General features: G+C 33.5%; 4 protein-coding genes across 7 annotated transcripts in view; 1 reads left to right on the top strand and 3 right to left on the bottom strand.

Annotated features, from left to right (window-relative positions):
• LOC128993384 (sodium-dependent phosphate transporter 1-A) overlaps positions 1 to 5,459 on the bottom strand; it is a 61,642-nt gene extending 56,183 nt beyond the window's left edge. For all 4 annotated transcript variants that reach the window (XM_054417257.1, XM_054417259.1, XM_054417260.1 and 1 more), the window contains exon 1: positions 5,330 to 5,459. The gene's annotated coding sequence lies outside the window, so the exon portion shown is untranslated. The remainder of the gene's footprint in view (positions 1 to 5,329) is intronic.
• Positions 5,460 to 8,340: 2,881 nt separating this feature from the next.
• The window catches only part of LOC128993386 (adenylosuccinate lyase), a 24,904-nt gene continuing 9,426 nt past the window's right edge, over positions 8,341 to 23,818 (top strand). Inside the window, exon 1 of the mRNA XM_054417261.1 lies at positions 8,341 to 8,582. Coding sequence (XP_054273236.1) covers positions 8,454 to 8,582 — 129 coding nt within the window. The 5' untranslated portion in view covers positions 8,341 to 8,453. The remainder of the gene's footprint in view (positions 8,583 to 23,818) is intronic.
• LOC128993393 (uncharacterized) lies at positions 12,141 to 17,015 on the bottom strand. Its single transcript, XM_054417271.1, has 3 exons — positions 16,879 to 17,015; positions 13,311 to 13,478; positions 12,141 to 12,409 (listed from the first exon to the last, which is right to left on the bottom strand). The coding sequence occupies exons 1-3, from the start codon at positions 16,951 to 16,953 to the stop codon at positions 12,206 to 12,208; spliced, it is 447 nt and encodes a 148-aa protein (XP_054273246.1). The 5' UTR covers positions 16,954 to 17,015; the 3' UTR covers positions 12,141 to 12,205.
• LOC128993392 (protein snakeskin) overlaps positions 19,121 to 23,818 on the bottom strand; it is a 5,884-nt gene continuing 1,186 nt past the window's right edge. Inside the window, exons 2-3 of the mRNA XM_054417270.1 lie at positions 21,752 to 21,958; positions 19,121 to 19,991 (exon numbers count right to left, since the gene is read on the bottom strand). Of these exons, the coding sequence (XP_054273245.1) occupies positions 19,767 to 19,991; positions 21,752 to 21,958 (432 nt within the window). The 3' untranslated portion in view covers positions 19,121 to 19,766. The remainder of the gene's footprint in view (positions 19,992 to 21,751; positions 21,959 to 23,818) is intronic.

The following is a 23,818-nucleotide window of genomic DNA, read 5'->3' as shown; positions in this document are numbered from 1 at the left end:
AGTCGATCCATAAGCATGACAAATAAAAAGGGGTGTTTTATCCAACCAACCAAAATACGTATTTGTAAATGTAAAAACATAAAATTTGACAAGTTGCTTAATAAACGCAACAAACATGTTTGGCATGAAACAATTAAATCAATTAGCAAGTCGTGTTGAGAACAAGACATTAAGTTGGACGCAAAGAGCCATTTGGCAGCATCAGGACAACTTGGCAATGGCGTTGCTATTTTACGCCACTCTAAAAGCAAACGGGTCTTCATTCACAACCTTACATATATTTCAAACTGTGAATTTATTCCCTTCATTAAAAGGTTGAACGACCATGTAATTTTGTTCTGTTAAAAGTGGTTGGAAGTGGAAATTGGCTTTATATAAATGCAAATATTTTCTACTGAATTAGTAAGATGGTGTGTTTTCCTAGGATGCTTGAAATAAACATGCTTTTAGTGTTTCTCTAGAATCAAAACTATTTAAGTCGGAAATAGATTTCTTGTTTGGTCAAACATATTGATATTACTTCATAAAAAACGTTGTGTAGTTAAAATACCCCCGCCGCAGCAAACCTGCCGTCTAAGCGAATTTCCATTTAGCTGAATTGATTTTCAATCGATCTATTTAGATAACATTAGGTTTAACGAGTACCTAGGTTTGCTGCTACAAGGAAACTAATAAAGTGTGTATTTTAAGTAAAATAATTATTGCTTAGTAGAAAATGAATATATTTGCCAAGTTTGATCAAAAGATATCCATAAACAAAGAAACTACAACATTTTACAATATTCTCCATAAGAATAACATGGGAATTTTAAATTTACAATTTTTTTAGTTTTCTCCGTAACCAATAACCGTACAAAAACACTTTGATATACTGAATTGTTTGTTTTTTTAAGCTCTTTAAGAAGGTGTAGAGAAAAATTGGGAAATTTTGTGTTTTGAGGGTCAAAAGTGAGAAAAACCAATTTTTACCCCATAAAACCCCCCATAAAACCCTGTTCCCAAGGTCCGATCATGCTGGATCGCGAACTCACTCAAGTTAATGCCGCCTTACACCTTCAAACCAAATTTCATCAAAATCGGATAAAAATTACTCAAGTTATCGTGTTCACGGACACACACATATATATATATATATATATATATATATATATATACATATATAAAAATTTGAACGAATGGTGTTTTTGGCCTCTGGGGACATCAAAATGAAAAAGTAAATCGGTCCCGGGCCTAAGTCTTACCATGAGACCTACGGTAATAGCTACTTCCCTATAGGGAAATTCGCTAAAAAAGTTTTTAAAAATACATTTGGATTTAAACAGCTAAAGTATTTCTGAAACGATTGATCACAATTTTTAAAGTAGAGTACAATATAATAGTCATAATATAAAATACTAGCAGATTACCCGTTCTTCGTACGGGGTTGGCATATAAGCATAAAATGTTTTTTTGCAGTTATACTCAAGCTTTGCTTTTGCAATGGGAGAGGACACGGTTTGAGAAAATTTGGTTCTTTAAATTAACGGTATGCTACAGTATAACACAACACATCTACGATAGCCATAATGTTCTACCACTTCACCTAAACAATAGAAAAAGTAAACTACCAAACATTCGCACAATATCACAAATTATTTATTAAGTTAAAAACGTTAACATCACTGTAAAGGAATTAATTTTAAATATGAATACTCTTAAGGTTAACATTGAAACTCCTGAGCCACTGGGGCGGAGCCCGAAAGGATTTTCGAGATAAAGATGTGTGTAATCGGGAATGTGAGCTGTCATCATGCCAAATTTCAGAACTTCAAACAAACACACAAACTTTCACATTAATAATATTAATAGTACGATAATTTTTCGTAACCTAAAACACCACTAGCCTAACTAACAAAACTGTGTTGAATAAAGTCTACAGTTTTTGACGACTTAAATTAAAATCTTAGTGAAAACTTTTACTATCCTACGTGTAAAAAAATACTCTTTTAACTCAATTTTGGGCCCTGTTTCTCCTAATCCACAATTTTATTGATATGACTTCTTTAGACTTGTCAGACCTATCTCTGAGTTATAAGTTCCAATGATAAAAAGTATCGATTGAGTTTAAAAAAGTAAAATCTCGTGTGTTTTATGTGTTCACATTTTCAAAAAAACAAAAAAAAACAAAAAAAAAACTGACCTAACACCTTAGTACCTGTTCATTGTTATTACTTCTTTATTTAAAATGTATTCCTTTTGCCTAGGCTAGTTTCTATTTTGCTTGTAACAGTGATCTGCATTTGCATGTATTTTTTCCGTTTTATTTTATTGCATAAAATCTATTGCACTGCATGTGTTTATTGATCAATTAAGAATCTAAGTGCATAAGTTATCAATAACATGAACAACATTTGAGTTTAGATGTTGACCAATAGGGATTACCAATTTAGTAGTCATAGTGTTAACCTTGTTATGACATCATTGCCAAAAATGAAATACTCACGATAATTAGTAGTGTAGTAGTTATTTTTGATTCTTTGATTTTTCCAAGAACTTAAAGCAAAAAACTACATTTAGAAGATGCACGCATTTTTGCTTCCTTCTTGAAGAAACATTTCCATGTTCTGTTTCCAAGAAGATTCAACATTAGCAGGCAGATTGAAATAGAAAGCTATTTTAAACACCAATTAATCAAAGGCAGAAGTGTAGCATCGTATACCAGCACTTCACACGAAGGTACTTTGACCGAAAACTAACACCAGCTGCTGACCACCTTTGTATCTTTAAAAAGGGGTTATTTAAATCTATATATTATTATATAGGCAAGCATGTTTCTTGTAAACCTTTTTTCTCAGCTTGTGTGCATCGCAGGGAAAATCTACGCATACTGTTAGGAACATATTTTCATTTAGAAGAGCAGAATCCCTTTTATATTAAAATAGGCTAAAAAATAGACACAAAAAATGAATTGAAAAAAAAATAAATAAAAAAAACATAATGTCTTATGGGTTGCCATGCTGGTGCACAATAACAACGAAATATAAACAGAAAATCAAAACAAATGGAAGAAATTCCAGTCACATGTTTTATTTACAGTATGGGGTGAAAATAGTGAAGTCTGTACATTACATATTTTTTATACAGTTTTCGACCACTGGACGACATCTAGCTTAAATAAATTTACTTGCATTAAATTGACAATAATTGATTAAAGTACAACTGTTATTTCCATATTATTTAGCAATACTGATATGGAACATAAAATTGTTTATGTTCGGAATAAAGTTCTCAGTTATTTCATGTTGAACATTTTTCAAGAACATTTTTCTCTTTTATTTCATGGTGAATTTTACAAGCGAATTTCTCACTCATGCTGAAAACCAAATGCTCCCTTGGCAATTGGGATTCTTTGGGGATTCTGTAGATGCCCAAGTGGAATTTCGGCTGGTCGGTTTCGACTATTGAGCGTAATACAAATACTTACGGGACAACCTGTATTTTGCATTACCTTTCGGGTTTTGATAGTTAATCTGATATCCCCGTGAGTTCTCTGTAATGTTCGGATAGTGAACGTACACTTCAAAATCCATTTATATTAGATTGAGAACTAAATCCAATATCATATGCTAGTACATTATAATTGACATTTTCAGTTCACCACAAAGAGAAAAATAAATTCCCTGTGGGAAATTCGCTGAAAACAGACACACAGACAGCGGCACGTACACGTGGTTAACAGCTGATGTGTGTTAGATAAAAGGTAAAACCCCTAAAATGCTGACGGAAACGGAAATGCAAAAATAGTGAGTACGACTACGAAACTGGTGAAAACAACGCACTTAGCTCATTGCACCGGCGCCGTGACTTCGCGCATAGTTACACAACTGCGCATAGTTACACTAGTTAACTTAACCAGTAGTTAGACTAACATTAGCCTTTGATGATTCCATAGTTTACAATATTGATTCCGCTATAAAACGTAACTTACGCCTCTTGGTAACCAATAAATCCTAAATACCAAAGGTACTCCTCAAGGAGAATGAACCTAATAAATATCAGTTATATGTGTTATAAGATTGCTTGTTCATAAACATATCCTGATAAAATTTGCTGGGAAGTTTTTTTCAAACTTTTGATTTAATTAAAATACATTATTTGGGCGAATTTGGAAGTAAAAGTAATGGAGTGATGTATGAAAAATTGTTTGATACATAGTGTATAGTAAGTAAAAATTCCTTGTTATAACCTTGCTTAATTACAAAATCAATAAAGCAACAAGAAATATGCTTGGTGAGCAGGTTACTGCAACGAGGATATTCAAATGTAGTATATACGGTATATTAATTGTTGAATCAATATTGTTTGTAAATAAAGTCGAATGCTTGTGGTGGTAGAACATTATGTACACAAAGTGGATGTTATGTTATGTTGTGTAGATCAAAATATTGTATGACATAAATAACAAATTCTACAGTTTTGCAATCGTTTTGAACGTGGTCTAAAAATGGTCTGCTACTTCTTGTTTCATCCCCCTTGTGAAATTTAATAAGGTTAGTTGAATTAATTTGCAACAAACAGGGACAGTTTGCATAAGAGGGTAAAGCTGAAAAAAATAATTGCTATCTTTTGCACACGTTTTAATTTGTGTGTTTGCTACGCCAGTGGCATTTCTATTAGGTACGTTTTTTAAGTAAAGTGTTCAAAATTAAATTGACACTAATCCATGTAGATCTATAGTAGTTGAATATAACTCTGGTTTGCACTTTTTCAGTTTTATAAAATCCATTTTGTGTGAATAAGAGGAAGAACTATATTTTACTTTTAACGTAGTATGTATGCAATGATTCTAAGTAAATTTTAATTAAACTAGGTATATTTTAGGACGAATTTCTATGAAACATGTAATCGAAATTGCATAATTCATGAAGGTGATTTGATTGCATTGGTTGCATCATAACCCCTACAGTAAGTAGGATACGATATTAAACAAGATGGGCTTATAATATAGCAAAAACAATATTTTTACTCAACAACAAACATTTTACTATTTTACAAACTTATGAATAAAATCTTAAAAATTCGCGACTGAATCACATCCACGCGGGGTGGGAAGGTTTCACTTATTGATTGGTTGAAAATCGTGTTACCAAACGATAATATGAATCACAACACGAGATATCACTCAGTAAAACAAATAAACCAGTTATTTCGAAATAGCGACGGTTTTCACGTGCCCAGTAAAAGCCGCCGTCGATCGATACAACAAGAAAAGCACGTGGGGAGTAGACAATAGTCCGCCTAGCAAGGCCTACAGAGAAACTGAAATCATTCAACATTGCTGTCCACTTACCCAGAAACAGATGGTCCAGATGATTTGATCAATCCAGAAGCTCAGGAGAGAATACCAAGGATGTATTATTCGCGCAGAACACGGAACCGGTACAGAATACAGAACGGGACGGACAAACGTTTAGCAGACAGCCGAGGAAGCAGACAGCTGGAGTTGGAGGGAGTGCGCATGCGCGGCCATCTTGGATCTCACCCCAAGTCAGCTGTTTGATCTAGGTCACTGTCACGCGATCCGAATTGGCGCGAAAACTGCCACTGCGAACTTTTGAATACGTATTTCTGTTGGGTTGGCTCATGGTGGAAGGAAAAAACCACGATTACTAGAAAAATACCGGTATGGATCATAAACATGAACAAATTACGTTTTTGGCCCGAAAATAAAAATCAATTAACATTCCTTGAATGGAACTGCCAAAACATATGTTTAATGCTATTAGTATAGGATTCGGGCCAACAACGTAATTCTTTTGTGTTTATGATCCATACCGGTATTTTTCTAGTATTCGTGGAAAAACATAGGTGTGCTATTCCCGTCATATTCTGACGTCACTCGGATTGCAAACAAAAGATCACCTGTTTGTAACTGTCAAATTAGTATGTATTTGTTTTGATTTGGTTGTTATTGTTTTTATAATAATAAATACAATAACAAGCAAATCAAAACAAAATTTGACAGTTACAAACAGGTGATCTTTTGTTTGCAATCCGAGTGACGTCAGAATATGACGGGAATAGCACACCTATGTTTTTCCTTCCACCATGGGGTTGGCTCTATTAAGTCTAGGAGAATTTATGAGTTCTATTATGTGTTGAAGGATGCAAAATATCTGCTGTACCTACTTTCACTTGGGTTTAAATCCTTTGACTTAGAGGCTAGCAGCCATTTGGATAATTTAAACTGACGAAGAGTTATTTACCGTCCAAAAATATTTGTAAGCACCAAATTAATTATAATTTAAATATATTATAAATGTTCTTTGTAGTTTTGAATTCTTCTCCAAGGGAGTCCATGGAAGCGTCCATCTTGGATTTGCCCACCATAAGACCAATTAATTTCGTTAGTTTCAAACAGCCGCTGAAGAGTTATCTACCATCTCAAAAACACCAGAGTTATTGTAAATGAAAAATCTGGTATACTGTGAGATTAGAAATTTTCTTTGTAGCTCTTTAACTGTTTTACTAGTTCCAGTACTACCCTCATTTTCCAATATCAGTGCTCTCACGAATACAAACGTTTTCAAGCAGAGAAAAATTAATGAAAAATTTAAAAATGAACAAAACAAATAAATAAAAAAAGTTTACAAATAGTTCAGAATTTATACATACAGAGTTATATATTTGTCCGTGAACACGTTAACTTGAGTAAATGTTGTCAAATTTTTATGAAATTTGTTTTAAAGGCGTAAGGCGGGAAAAATTGTATTCTTGTTAATGAATTTAAAATTTATTTTTTGTTAATTATTATTGTTATCTACTCAAATCAAATTTATTATTGTTATCCATTGTAACGCTTTTACTGATTTGTTTTGTTGTAACTGTTTTGTTTATTTTCACTTGTTTTGTTGCAACCGCTGTCTTTTCGCCATCTTGTTGCCGTCTCTTTTGTTGTTGTTATCAATTCATTCTAATTTCTTTTGTTTTCACTCAACATTATTTATAACTAGGCTTTAAGAAAGTCTTGTTTGTATTGCATTGATTTGTACGAAATATCAAAATGGAGCTGTCCGTTGGAATGTAAAATAAAAATAAAATAAAATAAAAAACTTGAATGAGCGAACCAGCTTGATCGGACCATGGCAACGGGATTTTACGGGGGGTTTATGGGGTAAAAATTGGGTTTTTTTTCATTTTTAACTCTTAAAACACAAAATTTCCCAATTTCTTTAGAGACCTTTTTAAAGAGATGGAAAAATTTAGTATATCAAAGTTTTTTTGTTAGTGGTAGGCCTAACAGAGAGGATTTAAAAAATTGTAAATTTAAAATGTCCATGTTATTTTTATGGAGAATATTGTAAAATTTTGTATTTGCTTCATTATAGATATATTTTGATAAAACTTGGCAAATTTATTCATCTTATACTAAGCTATTAATCCTTTTACTAAAAACACACTTGCAGTAAACCTATGGAAATATAACTATTTATACATAATGGTATTTAAGTTTAATTGAAAATCAATTCAGACAAATAATAATTCGCTTAGTAGGTTTACTGCAGCGGGGGTATTTGTAATTTCAATAGATGTATGGATTCATGGATTAGTTTATCCCACATGAATTACCTATACTGTAGTAAATATTAATGTTTCAAAACCAAGCCCAAGCAATGTTGTGGGAGAATCGTGTCATGTCGTATTAAGTTTAGATACGATGATCTATTTATAACATTCATAAACCAATCATCGGTCTCAGGTAAGAGACACGACTCTCGGCTTCTCAAATAATCAAATCACGACTATAGAGTCGCCATTGCCAGTATGGATGGTAAGGTAATAATGCTTTGCACCAAGTGACCTATATAGTGTTGAGCGAGCCACTCAATCACGGCGAGAGTCGACGAATACAAACGTTTCTTTGCTAAATACCTTGTTTTTAAGAGGTGAAAGCGTACATTATTTCAAATGTATAGTTTAATATATTCCTATCTGAAGCCAATTTCGTTTATAATTTTAACACAGTTTAAATGTATTAGTAAATAAGTAAACAGAACTGGAATGAGTAATGTTTGTCGATTTTAGTGACATCTAGTGGTAAATGGGTGAACTGTTGCGAGCCTCGATGGTAGTTACATCTGGCGGTGGTTAGGCGAACTGGTGGGAATGCAAACCTTGACGATGACAATGTTACGAGGTGTTTACGAGTAGATAGAGATGTCTAGCGGTAACTAGGGGAACTAGTGATGGGATGATGGGAACGATATCAGTAGTACGTCATCATAACATAACCTCCAAAAACGCACATTATTCGAATTCGAGTTTCTTCAGAACTGATTCGCCGGTCATTTCTTCTTCAAATTGTCTTTTTATCGAGCTGTTGGCTGTTGTTTGAGTGGAGTGTGGAGTGAGCCATTCGTTATACAGTACAACTCATTATCTGAACTTGCTTGTCGCAACAATTTGTATTAAAAATGACTACGGATTACAAATCCCCTCTTTCAAGTCGTTATGCCTCCAAAGAAATGCAGTTTTTATTTAGTGAAGTTAAGAAGTTTTCAACTTGGAGAAAACTTTGGATTTACCTTGCTGAGGCTGAAAAGGTATGAACTCAAATATTATCCTTAAGGCATAACTTTTGTGTAACCATGTATAAAGTTATATAACAACCCATGTATCCTAACCTTCAGTCACTAAGTTAGTCAGTAGGCTAGGACTAAATTGTTGAAATATTACATTGTTGAAAAAAATATTAAAAATTGACATTTAGCTTGGTAAATCTAGTGCTGGAAGATGCAAAAGGCTTCACACAAATTCTAAAGTGTGTTATGCTTAATAAGGTACACAAGCCTGGCTACACATAACAATGAGAATAAGAATAACTTAGTTTATTGCCATTGACCATATGTATCAAACGGAATAGGCGTTGTCAAGTTGCATATGAATGGAAACAAGTATAAATATTGTAAGTAAAAGTATAAGTTAGGTACTTACCGCAAGTTCGCCGTTGGTACTTTGGTATTATCCGGAGGCCACCATTTACAGCACACTGCGGTGGTTATGTTAGGTTGGGTTAGGCTAACATGAATATTTTTAAGTTTAGGTAGGACTTTTCTTGTTTAATTAAGTATGAATAAAAAAAACCAGATGGGTCATACTTTCGCTCGCAAAATAGGCCAAGGTGAGGTCGTTGACTGGAACGTGCACATCACTTGTCACTGCCTGTGGCAGTTAGAGACAGCGACGCATACGGTACAATTTTTTAAATCCCCACCGACATCGCTGCCACCTGGGAGACAGAACTCAAAGGTTGTTAATTGTAATACTAGGCTATATCAAATTTGAATAGAACCGGTAAATCAAATAAATTATGTTCTTTCAATTTATGACAACCCAACTGTTATGAACGTATGAAGCTAATTGTCACCATAGCAACCTGTTATGTTTTTTATTCAATGATGTTTACTTTCTGTTCTGATTTAATACAAGACAGTTTACTTTTATTTCAACACTCTGTCTTTTAACTATTCAAATATTCCATTTGAGTCATCTCACCAACCTATCATAACCACCGGGCGCTGTAGGCCTATAAGTGTGGCCTTCTGGATAATACCTAAGTACCACGCTGTTTACGTAATCATGTTTCCACACCCTAACAAGACACTTTTTATCAATTGCATGTACCTAAACAGGTTCAAGGTTATATTTAGGCTTAAGTTATTTGAGGACGGACATTTTTGCAAGTCTCGACTACGTTGCCCTCCTGTACTCACGATGTACATAACAGTTCGATATTCTGTAATTAACATTTCTTGTAAATAATATCTTATTAATTTTTAAAAGCGTACCCTATATTGTTTTTATAGTTTTCTACAAATGCTTCCCACTCATTGCTACATTACTTAGGATGCCCATAATAACGATTATACATATTCTAAATCAAAAACATTATTTCTATTTCTCCTTGGTGATGTTCTATGACTTTCCTATGTTTCCATAGTTTGCAAATCGGCTCTTTCAATGATTGCTCAAGAAATGCAGCTTAGTGTTAATTTAGTTTCCTTTTTAGTAAGTTACATCAAATTGTCCAGGTTTTCTTTCCATCTTTCTATTGTCCTAATATTTACATCTAGTAGTTTACTATAGTTTGCCTAATATTTACAATAGCCTATAGTTGGGCCGCTTAGAAAGCGACCTCCTCCAGCATTGGTTTAGCATTAGCGCGCAGGTCGTTTTCTAAGCGGCCGAACTATAGTTGCGATGTCCGTGACAGGTAAGTGCGAAGCTATTAGGCCTCTCAATGTCTCTACAAACTCTTTGTGGGAAAGTCCTCTCCATAAGCTTCGTCTTGCGTTTTGGTTGTATGTAGACTATGGTATCAATTATAACTTAAGAAAATTGATAAAACCACTGATAAAGCACAATTATTCAAAAGAAAGACACACACTGCTCCAACAGGGGTCTTCCCTCACTCCCCTAGTATCCCCCACTTCCCACCCAAAGATTTTTCAGTTTAAGCTAAGAAGACTTAATAACAAAAGCTGTGTTCAGGTTATAAAATCAGATAGGTAAAGTTATGTCAAGTTATTTATGGTTCTAGACATTTCTGTCGCAGAACATCTACACAGTATTTCTCCACAGTATATCTTTCAAAGATTCTATTAGTAAAGTATTAACAGATGCTAGGCCTAATCTAACGAGGCAGTAGTTTTAGACAGGTATAATTCCCACCCATTGGTATTTTCTGTGTAAACCAAAAGTACCTATAATTTCTAATATGAATATTATTCTTTTGGGCTTTGCTAACCAATTGTTGAAGCCAATTGGGCTGGAAGGAGTCTGATGGCCTGTTGCCGGTTCCCATCCCTATATGTCAATTATTCTTGTTGTAGTAAGATAACCAAATTAATGAGAAGGTAAATCAACGCTCCTGCCAAGTAGAAATGGTATACTTTGTTTAGATAGCTGTGGTAAAAAGCATTAACCACCATTGACTTGCTCTACCTGATGTACCTGATGTATGTGAAGATTACAGTGTTTTAACGTAGAAAGTATTCATAACAGTTTTAGAAAGATCTTAGGTGGTCGTAAACATTACACGATGCAGGCTGCCTGCAGCACAGAAAACATACGGCAATGACCCAGAATGCTGACCGCATGGAGCTTTGCCTGTCAATTCGTAGACAGCGCCACCAGCATTGCTATGCTGGTGCATTGTATGCTGGTGCATTGTAAGCTGGTGCATTGTATGCTGGTGCATTGTAAGCTGGTGCATTGTATGCTGGTGGCGCTGCCTACGAATTGACAGGCAAAGCTCCACGCGGTCAGCATTCTGGGTTATAGTAGTATTTTTCTGTGACTGGCCAATCATCAGTCTCCTGGCAGTGACAAGTTATTGGAATTTGTCTGTTGTGGCTGAACAAGCGTTACCAAACTGATAGGTCGATAAATACTACCAAGACAACAGTAAATCCTGATAGTCTTAAACACACCAATCAGAACGTAAAGTTTCCTCAACTCTCTTCACTGTTTCGATGGAATCTGTTGAACAACTGCTGAAATTCTTGTAGGTCCCTGAACCAATCATGCACATTTTTTATGTCAAACACTTTTCTGCATACATCTATCAACTGGCAGATTTCCATAGGGATTGACCTCTTTCAAACAGGTGCCTATTCGCAGAATGAGATTCATCGGTGGTGGTGGGTTAATCAAATTTACCTCACGTTGTTTTTGGCTATGACAAGACTGATCATCCTTTGGGGGAGGGGGGGGGCAGACAACAATGCTAGTGGATGAAGTGAAGAACTTAGTGTTGCAGGGTTTCGAACTAGCTTGATTGGCTGCGAAGAAACCTCGATAGTTACCATAATCTACAGCCCTTGTATAATAAATGGTTGGAAACATACTTTTTCATAACTGAAGTTTTAAGAGAAACATCAGTGTTTATGGTCGGTTAAAATTTCTATATCTGTGTCATTTCTTTAACATGCCCTTTCATCAGTCTTCAGTCTTCACACTTACATTCATCACACGTATGTCCTGGGAACCGTTGATAGCGAATGTATAGGTAGTTGAATAAGTTTACTAACCAAACCAAAATGTTTTTGTACTTTAATAGCTTAATAAACATTTAGAAACTATATTTACATTGCAAAAATAATTATCTTAACTGTTACATAAAAAAGTTGGGCTTACATTGGTAAATCTCTTAAATTAAACTCCATCACCCGTACCGGTATGTTAACCAAATGTCGGTGAAGAAGGTCAGAGAGTTGAGTATTGAAAAGATCCCCGAACAAATCATCATGTCAAGGAATGTTTTGGGGGGATGGAAGTAGAGACTGTGCATCAGAGTCCACCAATCGTTAAGGACTACGCAGCCTGTGATGAAAAACAGGATCCCTAGCACTGTGGAAAAGATGAACAGCTGAAACAGAAATTTGATTGGTTAATCACAATTTTTACTTTCTCGCCCCCCCTCCCCCCCTATAGGCTTACATAGTAAATGGATAAAGTATTGTTTTTGTAAAAAAATTTGGGTTGGAGTCTTGGGTGGATATATCCGTTTTGGGTTCCCCTGAACACAAAAACCCAAAAAAGTGATTTTCAAAGTGATGTCTATGTGCGTTCATGTGTGTCTGTCTGTGTGTGTGGATGTGTGTTCAGAGCTTTTGACTATCAATAGTCAATGGTTCAGAGAGACCAAACCTGTGGTCTGATTTTGATGAAATTTGGCATGTGGGTACTAATCCATTGTATCTCCAGGCGTTTTTAAAATTGTTTTGAAATTTTGATTTTAAATTCTGATTTTCCTATAAAATGAAAATAAATAAAATTTATACAAAAAACAGCCTGAGCGATGTTCATTAAAATTTAGTATATTATAAGCCCTAGTACTTTTAACTCTAAACAAAACAACGCAATCCCATAGCTGTAACGGTTAAAAACTTATTGTAATTGATGTGATTTTCCCATAAAAAACATATAAAATATCAGAAAAATTATTTTTTTATATACCGTAGCTGACCAATTTCAATTGAAATTCAGTATGTTGTGGCTCTTATGGTTCTAAACAAAATGGTACCACCCCCATTGCTGTAAGAATTATAGTTTCATAGTAACAACTTTTGTGATTAACATTGTAGCAATGGAATAGGTAGTGGAGAGGGTGGTGAAGTATGTGACAGGTAGTCAACTTACATCTTAGGATTGAAGAGGTTTAAACAGTTATCAAAAGGTATTCTTTGGACGCTATGCTTGAAAAGGATATGTTCTCACATCTTAATTGATTAGTTAATCTAAGAATCTTGTGAGAGAATGAAACTCACAGTTTTCTGCGGGACTCGTTCGCCCTGTAAGTGACTGCCTATGAGGACTCCGTTTACAATGACAGCACAGCAGTAAGTGACGTAAACGATGCCGACATGGTTCAGGTTGGTCTGGAGTCTGTTGTCGAACGGTACGTAGATCAGCACCAAACACAACAAGGCTACCACCTGTATAGACACAAAATATGGTGTTAATTAACCATTAAAGCTCAAAAAGCTGACATGTTTGATGCAAGAGTACAAAACTTTCAATTAGGCGACAACTATTTATGCGAGTATAAATCAACAACAAAAGCTGATTGCTATACTTGATATATGCTACAGCCTGGTGTCAAGCGTAGAACTACTATTTTTGTGCTTTTAGTTGATCAGTGTTATTACTTTGAGGTTTGATCAATGAACAATGGGTCAAAGGTATTTTCTCACCATCTTCTAAACAGGACTGTGAATTGAGGACCATAAATTAAAAAAAAATTGCTTTTATTTGAAAGTTAAATTTCTTCTGACCATAATAAAATACCAATTACTCTAATAAAAAAAATGTTCATATAAAAACCATTAACACACTTAAACTCCGCTCTCATTTCAGGCATATTCCCATCAAAATTAAAGTTAGCTAAGGTTATTCCCATATTTAAAAAAGGTTATCTTAAAGACCTATCACACTATCGCCAAATCTCAATTTTACCTGCTTTTCCTAAATTTATGAGCGTTTAGTTTATATTTAGCTTGCTAGATATCTGGAAAATAACCAGTTGTACTTTACAAAGAGCATCATGGCTTTCGGAAAGAGAATTTTAACAGCGGGTATAGAATTTGTTAAGCTAACTAATAGACATTTTGGACTCATTCATTCAAGGAAAATAAGGCATAATACAAATTTTAGGAATCTCTGAACCACACTTGGTAAGACAAATTAGAGAGTATGTGACAAGAGAGTATGTTGATTTGTTGGTAGCTAATACTAGTTGCTTAAACTCTCAACCCTACGAGACTCATAACTATTTTATTTTATTGTGTTTCCCCCTCATGTAATAAAAAAAAATTTTATCTTACTTAAATTTCAAATAATTTTTAATTTTTTATATTAGCCTTGATAAAACAACAACGTGCAAGATTTAAAGGTCATTTCAATTTGTTTGATTTATTATAACGATGTGTCAGGGCCTTAATAGGGCCTTAACGTAGGCATTTACCAGCTAATGCAAAAACAACATGTACACTACCACACTTCATTATAGACCTCTAAACATTTTCTATAATCAACGATATCTCCACTGTTTTATTGCATGTATATAACAATTTTTCGAAATTTTGCTGTAATCGGATGGATGGTTTGTCAAATCAAACAAAATAAAACATATGTACAGACATACATTTTTTACAAAATTTACGTAAATGAAGAATATATGTAAAGTACTTATTTATTTTAGGTCTATGTTAGCGACTTCAAAACACATTTCCCTTGTTTCTTGACCAAATTGTATTTGTCTGTTAATGTGTTAGAAAACGTTCCCACATGGTTGTAGGCCTACATATAATAGTGTTTTTACTAGTTTCTAATTGGTTGATTGACACCAATTAGAGATCGTCTCCTATTGACTTCCAATTATCTAATTATTTCCTACCCTCTTTAGCTCGTCTCTAACTACGTAGCTTTCTTTGTCTGTCGTATTATTTGATGGTTGAAACATTCTGTGTTTTGAAGGGTTCTTGGATATGAAATGCAGTTAGTTACTACTACCGTTTAGTGTTTAGTAATGAATTATTTCTTTATAGGCCACTGAACTCTGAATTGTTAAAAATTGGAATCAGCAATTGATTATTTGTCTTAGATTTATTCATTAATTCTCTTGTTATGTTTAGAAGATTTTTACATGCTTGGTTATTATGGATAAATATCAATTTATATATACATATCAATATACCGGAAAACACCGGTATATACATATAGTAAATCTTCAAAAATTTTACTGAAAAATATAACTAAGCTGAAAATTATTGAACATGAGAAAAAGATCTACTACATTAACTCGAACCAATAGAAAAACCTCTTGTCTTCTAGCAAACATGTTCGAACAAATTGTTTTGCTAAAATCCAAAAGACCCGGTGTGGATCATAAACATAAACAAATTACGTTTTTGGCCCGAAAGTAAACAAAACCATATGTTAATTAACGCTATTAGGATATGGGTTTTGTTTACTTTCGGGCCTAAAACGTCATTTGTTTATGTTTATGATCCATACCGGTATTTTTCTAATATTCGTGCTAAAATCTAAATGTATTTTTATTTATTTGTGAAAAAATTCACTTGTTTTCAAACTCCAATAAGTTTAGTTGGATTGTACAGTATTGTGTTAGAATGGTTAAGAATAAAAATAGTATATTTTTTATACAAAATACGCTTATTAATTCAAAAACATTTAGGCCTATCTTCAATAGATTTTTTAAAACGTTCATTTAAAAAAATCGTTGAAAAAAAATGCAAACCTATTCAAACACTAATATTCATTTGATATTCATTTGAATTATTCAACACATTGTTTAGTTGAGTGACGTGCCCGAACGTCCGTCACAGTTTCATAACGCAATCTTTGTTTACTTGAATCGTTAAACGTCATTAGCACATAAGTGCGTAACGTTTAGCTGGTACCGTACGTTACTCCTATTATAGTCGCTAACAGATATCAACTCCGAAATATTGTATCCAATATCCGAACATATCCAATATATCCAAATATTCGAACACAACTTGTTGCTAGCGTGGTATTTTGTGGTCCATTTTCTGATTTGTTGGTGTATGTTAGATTAAAGGGAAGATAGTGTTTAACAGTTTTAATTATAGGGACCAATTAGTTAAATTAACTTTAGAATTAATTCAACTGTGATAATAAAAAATGTTAAAATTGCCTCTTTTTGTTACTTGATCATAACGTGTGTCTTATAATTTGATTAAGCAACACAATTTTTTTTTACTACTATTAAAAGCGATTTTCTTATCAAGACCAAGGGAACGGATACTAGGGAACTCTGACCATAAAAAAGTAAAACGATTGTCTTCTGTGAGCATAAATATTTATTTATATTACGTTAATCGAAATATTCCACGGTAAAAGAATATAGTTGTGTTATTTCTAGAAGCATACCCTCTAACAGAATGTATTGATAGCCTATCTTACGAGTACATAGAAAGCATATTCGACTTAAAAGCACTAACAATCATTGACGACAGTTTATTGGAGACTTAGTGATATATGGTCCATTTAATGTATTCTTTAAATGAATTCAATATGTTTTGTACATCCAATTGCATTCCATTGTCATGCTTAAAGAAATAAAACATTACTACATGTCTGTTTACATATATTCGAATAATACTATATACTTTGGACTATATTAGCCATTACAACCTAATGTTCTTTATTAACCAATACAAATCTTTATAAAAACGATCTATTCTCACTCCATATGTTTTTTACACACAGTTCAACGATATAAGGATTTCGTAAAAAGTATTAAATAGCCTACTAAATAACAAAAATCACTCAAATAATGTTTCTACTTACCAATTCAAGTACTTTGATAAGGAACGGCGAAGCGCCGATGAAGGATTCAGCGAGTGTCCTGTCGTCGTTGGCCATCGCGTCACTAACAGCTGATTGATTGTTGAACAGCTGATGCGTGTGCGTGGGCCGCTGCGACACTACAGCTGGTCCCGCCAATTCTTCCCGCGGATCTCCGCTTTCCCGGGGCGCGTCAATCGATTTTCACGGCGACGACGAGAAATTGTGAAAACCTAACCCAGATAGCGATAGTTTTTCTCGGATAATTCTTGCGATTGGTTCCATTCCGCCCCTGTGGCACGTGGCGGAGATTGTGGGGGTGGTTAAAGATAATTCCGGTTTCGCAATACTTCCTGTTGACAAAAAGTGTTTGCTTTTCCTTTTTCGGTGTTTTGCCTTGCTACACTGTGTTAAAATTGTTCAGTTGAGTAATACTGTGGGTACTTTTTGACCAGTTTTCTGATGTAACAAGAAAAACGTCTCTGACAAAAATGTAACATATTGTATGGATTTTGGTTGGAAAAATTTCATTAAACTCATCTAATTAAACTTCATTGTTGCTAGTTCGAAACATAACCAAAAGCAAGCTCTTCTTTGAACACAAATTAAAATTGTTAAATCACTTGGCTACCATTGAAATAAATTAGGTTTCCCTTTGAAGTTAATCAATATTTTTTATTTTTGATCAAATTGAACACTTCTATTGGGTTTTAATATTTTCCGATACACATTTTATGCAAAGTTTGATATTAAATCGTAGCTTTCGCTAAAAATAGTGAATGATAATAGACAATATACAAAACTTTATTGTACATAACGACATTATAACATTTTTTTATGTACATGGTATTTTATGTCAAAAATTAATTGTTGGCTTAATAACAAAGATATACTATGCAGTTATAGTTTCATTTGTACGTAAAAAGTAGATCTGATGTGTAAGCTGGGCTTCAAAATCTAACACTTAATTATTAAAAATAATTAGTGTCCGTGAACACCATAACTTGAGTAATTTTTGTCCGATTTTGATGAAATTTAGTTTGAAGGTGTAAGGTGGGATGAACTTGAATGAGTTTGCGAACCAGCGTGATCAGACCATGGGAACGAGGTTTTATGGGGTAAAAATAGGTTTTTCTAATTTTTGACCCTCAAAACATAAAATTTCCCAATTTCTCTCCAGGCCTTCTTAAAGAGCTTTAAGAAACAAGTAATTTAGTATATCAAAGTGTTTTTGTACGGTTATTGGTTACGGAGGAAACTCAAAAAATTTTAAATTTTAAATTCCTATGTTATTCTTATGGAGAATATTGTATAATGTTGTAGTTTGCTTGTTTATGTACATATATTTTGACCAAACTTGGCAAATTTATTGATTTTACACTAAGCTATAATTATTTTACTTAAAAACACACTTTATTAGTTTCCTTGTAGCAGCAAACCTACTAGGTACTCGTTAAACCTAATGTTATTTAAATAGATTGATTGAAAATCATTTCAGGCAAATGGAAATTCGCTTAGACGGCAGATTTGCTGCGGCGGGGGTACTTTATTAGTTTATTATCACAAATATAAAACATGACAATTATTCTAAAACTAATTACCTTGTGTCTAAATAGTTACTATTAAACTAGTTGCAACTAAAATTATCAAAACAAATGCAATAAAATGATTGTACATACAAATACAATGCACAGTGTATATAAAAAGTAAACGTAAAAAATATGTATAAACAACTAATTATTGTACTACTGTACTTGGGAATTGTAGTTTTAGAGACTGAGAATAAATTGCTCAATTTATCTTGTGCTAATTCATCAACAAACATTTCATCTGTTAATAGACAAATCACCAACTTAAGATGTAAAAAAACTGATAAAAAAACCTGTATTTTCTTAATATTATTCTAAAACCTATCCTTTGATAAAGTAAAATTAATATAATGAAAGTTTTTGATTAGGTAGCCTACTGCCTTTAGCTTTTTGTTAGTATAGTAAAATTAAATTTTGTGTAAAATCTTTGGTGAATTTGGTACATGAATTAGAAGAGAGCTTCAATATTTGTTTTTCAATCATCTTGCTATCTGTCTCAATAACACTTAGATAAATCTTATCATCTCAATAGTTCACAAATAAGTTCCTAATTATCGATGATGTAAAGTCTAATAAGCTAATTAATAAAAAATAGGTTAAATTTTTGTAGTTGAATAGTAAAATCGTAATTTTGAAATAAAATGACTTTCTTATGGATTTCAGTTTGATAAACCTTTCCTGAAAGTTAAATTTTTTCTTTTACTAAATGAATTTGACAAAAACCATACCACAAATGGATTTAATGTGAAATAGTACTTGGGATCAACTAAATTATCACTATATTCATACTGTAACAACAATATGTATGATATTTACAAAATCTTTAAAAGCGTTTTGTAGTGTATGCTATTTTTTCAACTAAATTCAAATTTAAGAAATATTTCAGTACCAAAATCAGCCGTAAAATTAGTTTTCAATTTAAAATGATTAAAACTCAACATAATTTGAAATACAGTAGAACCTTGATAACAAGACTCTCGTGGGGATTGTAAAATATAAGACTTGTTAAGGTTGACTTCTTATCGAGGTTTGTAATAATGTGTGATTAGGGGTGGAATAATTTTAAGGGTTTTGAAAATGACACTTGTTATCAAGGGCGACTTGTTATCGAGGGTCTTATAAAGGTTCCACTGTATTTATAAAACTTATAGGATAAGTAATACATTTAGTGAATCGTCCCCATGAATGGATTAAGCGTGGGGTGCAGACAATAGAAAAGTCTTCAGTGAATTTGTAGCAAATACCACCAATAAGTGGATCCGTTGAAGTCTTCTAATCAATGTCTATAGAGGACTTAATTTATCACTTGAAGTCAAAGTCCTTAGCGAAGTGTATTACAGAAAGGACTGTATCGACCAAGTAGATAGCTCCAGAGACTATGCATAGACATCCAACGGCGATTCCGATCTGCTTCTCACTACTGACGGTCACGTATTTGTGTTCGTTCTGGTAGCCGGTCCAATAGTGTAGCGCCACTCCTCCGACCGCCACGAACATCACGGTGCCCACAAAGTTCATGATGATATCCTGGAAATTGTTAATAAAGTTAATATATTGTTTGGATGAGAATAATAAATAAAGATCGCCGTATAATGCTCATGAGTTAGGTATACTTAAATGTTCAGAAGATTTTTTAACTGTATCCAAAGTAAACCATTTAAAAATTTTAACGGAGGCAAATTAGAATTACATCAGTTACCAAGGATTGATTTTGCTTGGGAGAATATATAATGTAAAATTTACAGTGTCCAGAAGCAAAGTCAGTCTTAGGTAGTGCAGGTTATTATTAGTAAAATTTGTTAACCCCCCCTCCCCCAAACACCATATTGTTGCTCATGCTCATAGTATGATCATTGCAATCACGGTAACATCTGCCATTATCTCTCACTATTGGGATAACAATCGTGATGCTTTTTAGCTAAGACTTTTAATATTTTCTGTGTGTTTTTACCAACGTGTGGGCCCCAAGGTGCAAGGCCCTGAGCAGCCGCACCTTTTGAACAAACCTTAATCCGGCTCTGTCCAGAAGTAGAATTTGCTATTTTTAAATGTGTGCCATTCAGTCAGTTGATGAATTAGCGGAGAAATAGTGATCTTTTGTTTAAGAGGCAAACAAGTATACTAAGACTAAGTTCAGACATAATCATGCATTGGCAAAGTAAGGACAATTTTGTCGTTGAGGCTTACTTAGACTTTCTGTGATAGCAACTCAGCCTGCCTTCTGGAATCGGGTAATTTAGCTCTGCTAGCCCGGTTCGGTCCATAATCAATTGTTACATGGGCAACTATGTTCAGACAACCGCAAATGTTGCAAGAAAAAGAACTTGACTCCCTCAGCCCTTTAAATCACTTGGGTAAGGTTAAGCTTTAATATGATTGTCACCTTGGCATTCTGCAAACATAGAAAACTACAAAATGGGTAACATTTTGTCAACATTTACCCCTTATTACTCAGAAGTTTTGTGTTTAACCACTAAAAACGTGTTTTATAATAATTTTTACTTTTAAATACTGTGTTTTTTAGTCAAAATGCAACCCAAATTACAAGCACTGTAAGATACTGTTTAACGACAAAACCAGCTTATGTTGGTACCTATCCCACTCTTCTCTACATTTTCTTGCCGATCAGCTGATATGTGTTGTTGCATAGTCAGTTATCTCTGAGGTTTAGTGTTATTGGGAATTTATTGTAGATAAGACTCAACATGCTATTCTCACAAGCTCAAATAGAGTATGTTTTGAAGGTCTACGTTTTTTCCTACAGATCCGGTTTCCATTAACAAATCAATAAATAGCTGATTTTTTAGGTACTGGAATTACATGAAGAAATTGAATTTCAACCCTTGGCTTAAAATCCATAATTTACTTTTAATTTATTCTACTACAATACGTGTACTCTTCGAGCTTGTGAAAACACCGTGTTGAGTCTTATTTACAATAAATCTCAATAACACTAAACCTCATAGATGCAACAATGCATATCAGCTGATCGGCAATGAAGTAAAGAGAGCAGGGATACCAACGTAAACTTTCTATGACGTAAAAAGTGTCTCACGGTGTTAAAAAAACACCCTGTAGTAGTTTTGAGTTATACAACGATATTTTCTATACTTGATAAACGCACAGATCTCCATCTAGTCTTTTAAAAATCATTGTCGTGTGTACCGAACCAAACCAAACGTCAAGTAAGCAAGGCTGAGCGTAAAACGTCATATTAGCGAGAAACATGACCACTGAAAAATCCCCTGGTGCAAGATTATAAAAGTTCCAATTTTGTTTTAACTTACCACAAGGGTCTTTTTCTGCCCTGTTGTTCCAAAGCAGTAAGATATCAAAGTGACGGTTGTGTAGATGAAGAAACCCACAAATACTCCCGATGCTATTATTTCTGCGTCGGGATTTTTCTCTTCGTTTAGGTTCCATGTTCCACCAACACCCAAGAATGCTCCGCCGTAGCCAAATCGATACATCAACAAGATGATTATGTTGATGATCTGTAACCAGAGTAAAAATTAACAATTTTTATAGTTTCATCTGAGTTTTATGAAGACGTGTTAAGTTAAATATATCATAACTCAAGCTATCATTAAATACTAAGGGAACTCTTTAAGCTGTCTAACTTTTAAGAAGTGTTTGTTTTCATATTGTTCCTCATGAATTTTCATGGCTGTTCTTAACAACCATTGTGTCTTGATATGCGTTCAGTGCTTTCGTCATCACAACAGATCTATAGTTACTAACTTTTTGACAGGTTGCATGAAGAATTCTATATATTTTTAAACACTTATTCAAAGAAACAATAAACTCAGTTAATTGATTAAAATAGTCTTGAAAAATCAAATACAGGTGTTCAAACAAAATAAAACACACAAAACATATTATTAGTTTAATATGTACAATAATTTTATTTTGATACGCAATAAACTTCAGTTGACGTTCCGGGACCTTGAGTTCGCTCTCTCACACAATACAACTTGTGTTTACAAAAAAATATAAGTTTAGTACCTAATAAAACTTATTGTATTTTAAGGATTAAAATGCTAAGGTGAAGTTGAATTATCTGTTTAATATTTTTTTATTATTCCGTTTTTGTTTTCAACTAGCCTATAGAATAGGTGGTATTCTTTGCTTCCATATAAAGGATTTTTATTTGGGAACAGGATTTTTAGACTGTGCAAGGGATTTCGGATCAAAAAGAATTTTTGGCTCTGGCGCTTGATTTGATATTTTATTTTACTTCCATATAAAAGTTAACCGGTATTGATTAAATCATCTATTATGCACATTATTATTTGGAAGGTTTAGAGAGCTATTTAAACATGATACATAAAAAAGATCACTCGGAGTATATAACATGAATTTTGGTTATATGGAAGTGGGATAAAACAAAACTTTCTCAACCCTGTAAGAATTACTTTTGTTTTGGTCGTGTGGAAAAACTGCTGTATTAGCTTTAACCATGTTACTATCATATTTTTAGAATATCGGGACGTGAGTTTATAAAAAACCATTCTGTGCTAAGTCTATGAATGTCCTAGAAGGTAATTAGGGTAACATTGCTAAAATCAAACATTTAATTCAACAATGTAAACAGCTGATTCAACTTTATTAGTCATTGTTTAAGGAACAACCCCCAGAGCAAGTGCATTAATAGAATAACCATACTGAGAATAACTGTTAAATTAGAGTTTTTGTTAATAAGTCATTCTGGGTCAGCTGGTTTAGTTATGAGGTTTGAAGGTTCAATGAGGTAATATTATGAGACATAGTAGAACAAAGATAAGACAGGGAGTGCCTGATAACAGATGATAATCCTCTTGACTCTGATAAGCCAAGCAGAACACCTGCCTAGTACATACACTTGATTTCCAGATGAAATAAAACCAAAAGTATTTTAAAAGCGAAATAGAATGTTAATGAAACTAAAATAAAAACAGTATAATCGCTTTTAGTTTGTCTACAATTTTTTTAATTTGACATTTGATTTAGCATGCTTTAGTTGGATACCCCTGTTAAATACCAGATGTATTTCATACTTCCTCTCCATAAAACAATTTATGTGTCACTTAATTAACAGTTGAATTGGTTTTTTCATCAGTTATTAGTAACAACTAGTGCACCTATTGCTCGAATTCGACCAATTGCAAAATGTTGCAGGCGTTATTTCAAAGCGAATAACAGTCATAATTTTCGATGACTTAAAAGAGTCAACTCAAAGATAAATAATCAATCACTCCACTTCAGTTATTGAAACTATAGACAAACTGAACTCACTCTGAAAACTAATGCTCACTCCACTCCAGTTATCCAAACTGAAAACGAACGCTCTTGTTTGTATCATGTATTTACTACGA

This window comes from Macrosteles quadrilineatus, unplaced genomic scaffold, assembly GCF_028750875.1.
Source record: "Macrosteles quadrilineatus isolate MER2022 unplaced genomic scaffold, UCM_ALF_1.0 Scaffold_4__1_contigs__length_99947679, whole genome shotgun sequence".
Lineage (NCBI taxonomy): Eukaryota > Metazoa > Arthropoda > Insecta > Hemiptera > Cicadellidae > Macrosteles > Macrosteles quadrilineatus.
Note: the sequence above shows the minus strand (reverse complement) of the source record. Positions and strands in the feature narration are given on the sequence as shown.

Excerpts from the sequence above, each read along its gene's own strand:
- LOC128993393 (XM_054417271.1), bottom strand. The coding sequence starts at position 16,953 with ATGGCCAACGACGACAGGACACTCGCTGAATCCTTCATCGGCGCTTCG. Across the intron at positions 13,479-16,878 it reads TTATCAAAGTACTTGAATTG|GTGGTAGCCTTGTTGTGTTT; the intron begins GTAAGTAGAAAC and ends GTGTCTATACAG. Across the intron at positions 12,410-13,310 it reads AACGAGTCCCGCAGAAAACT|CTGTTCATCTTTTCCACAGT; the intron begins GTGAGTTTCATT and ends TTTCTGTTTCAG.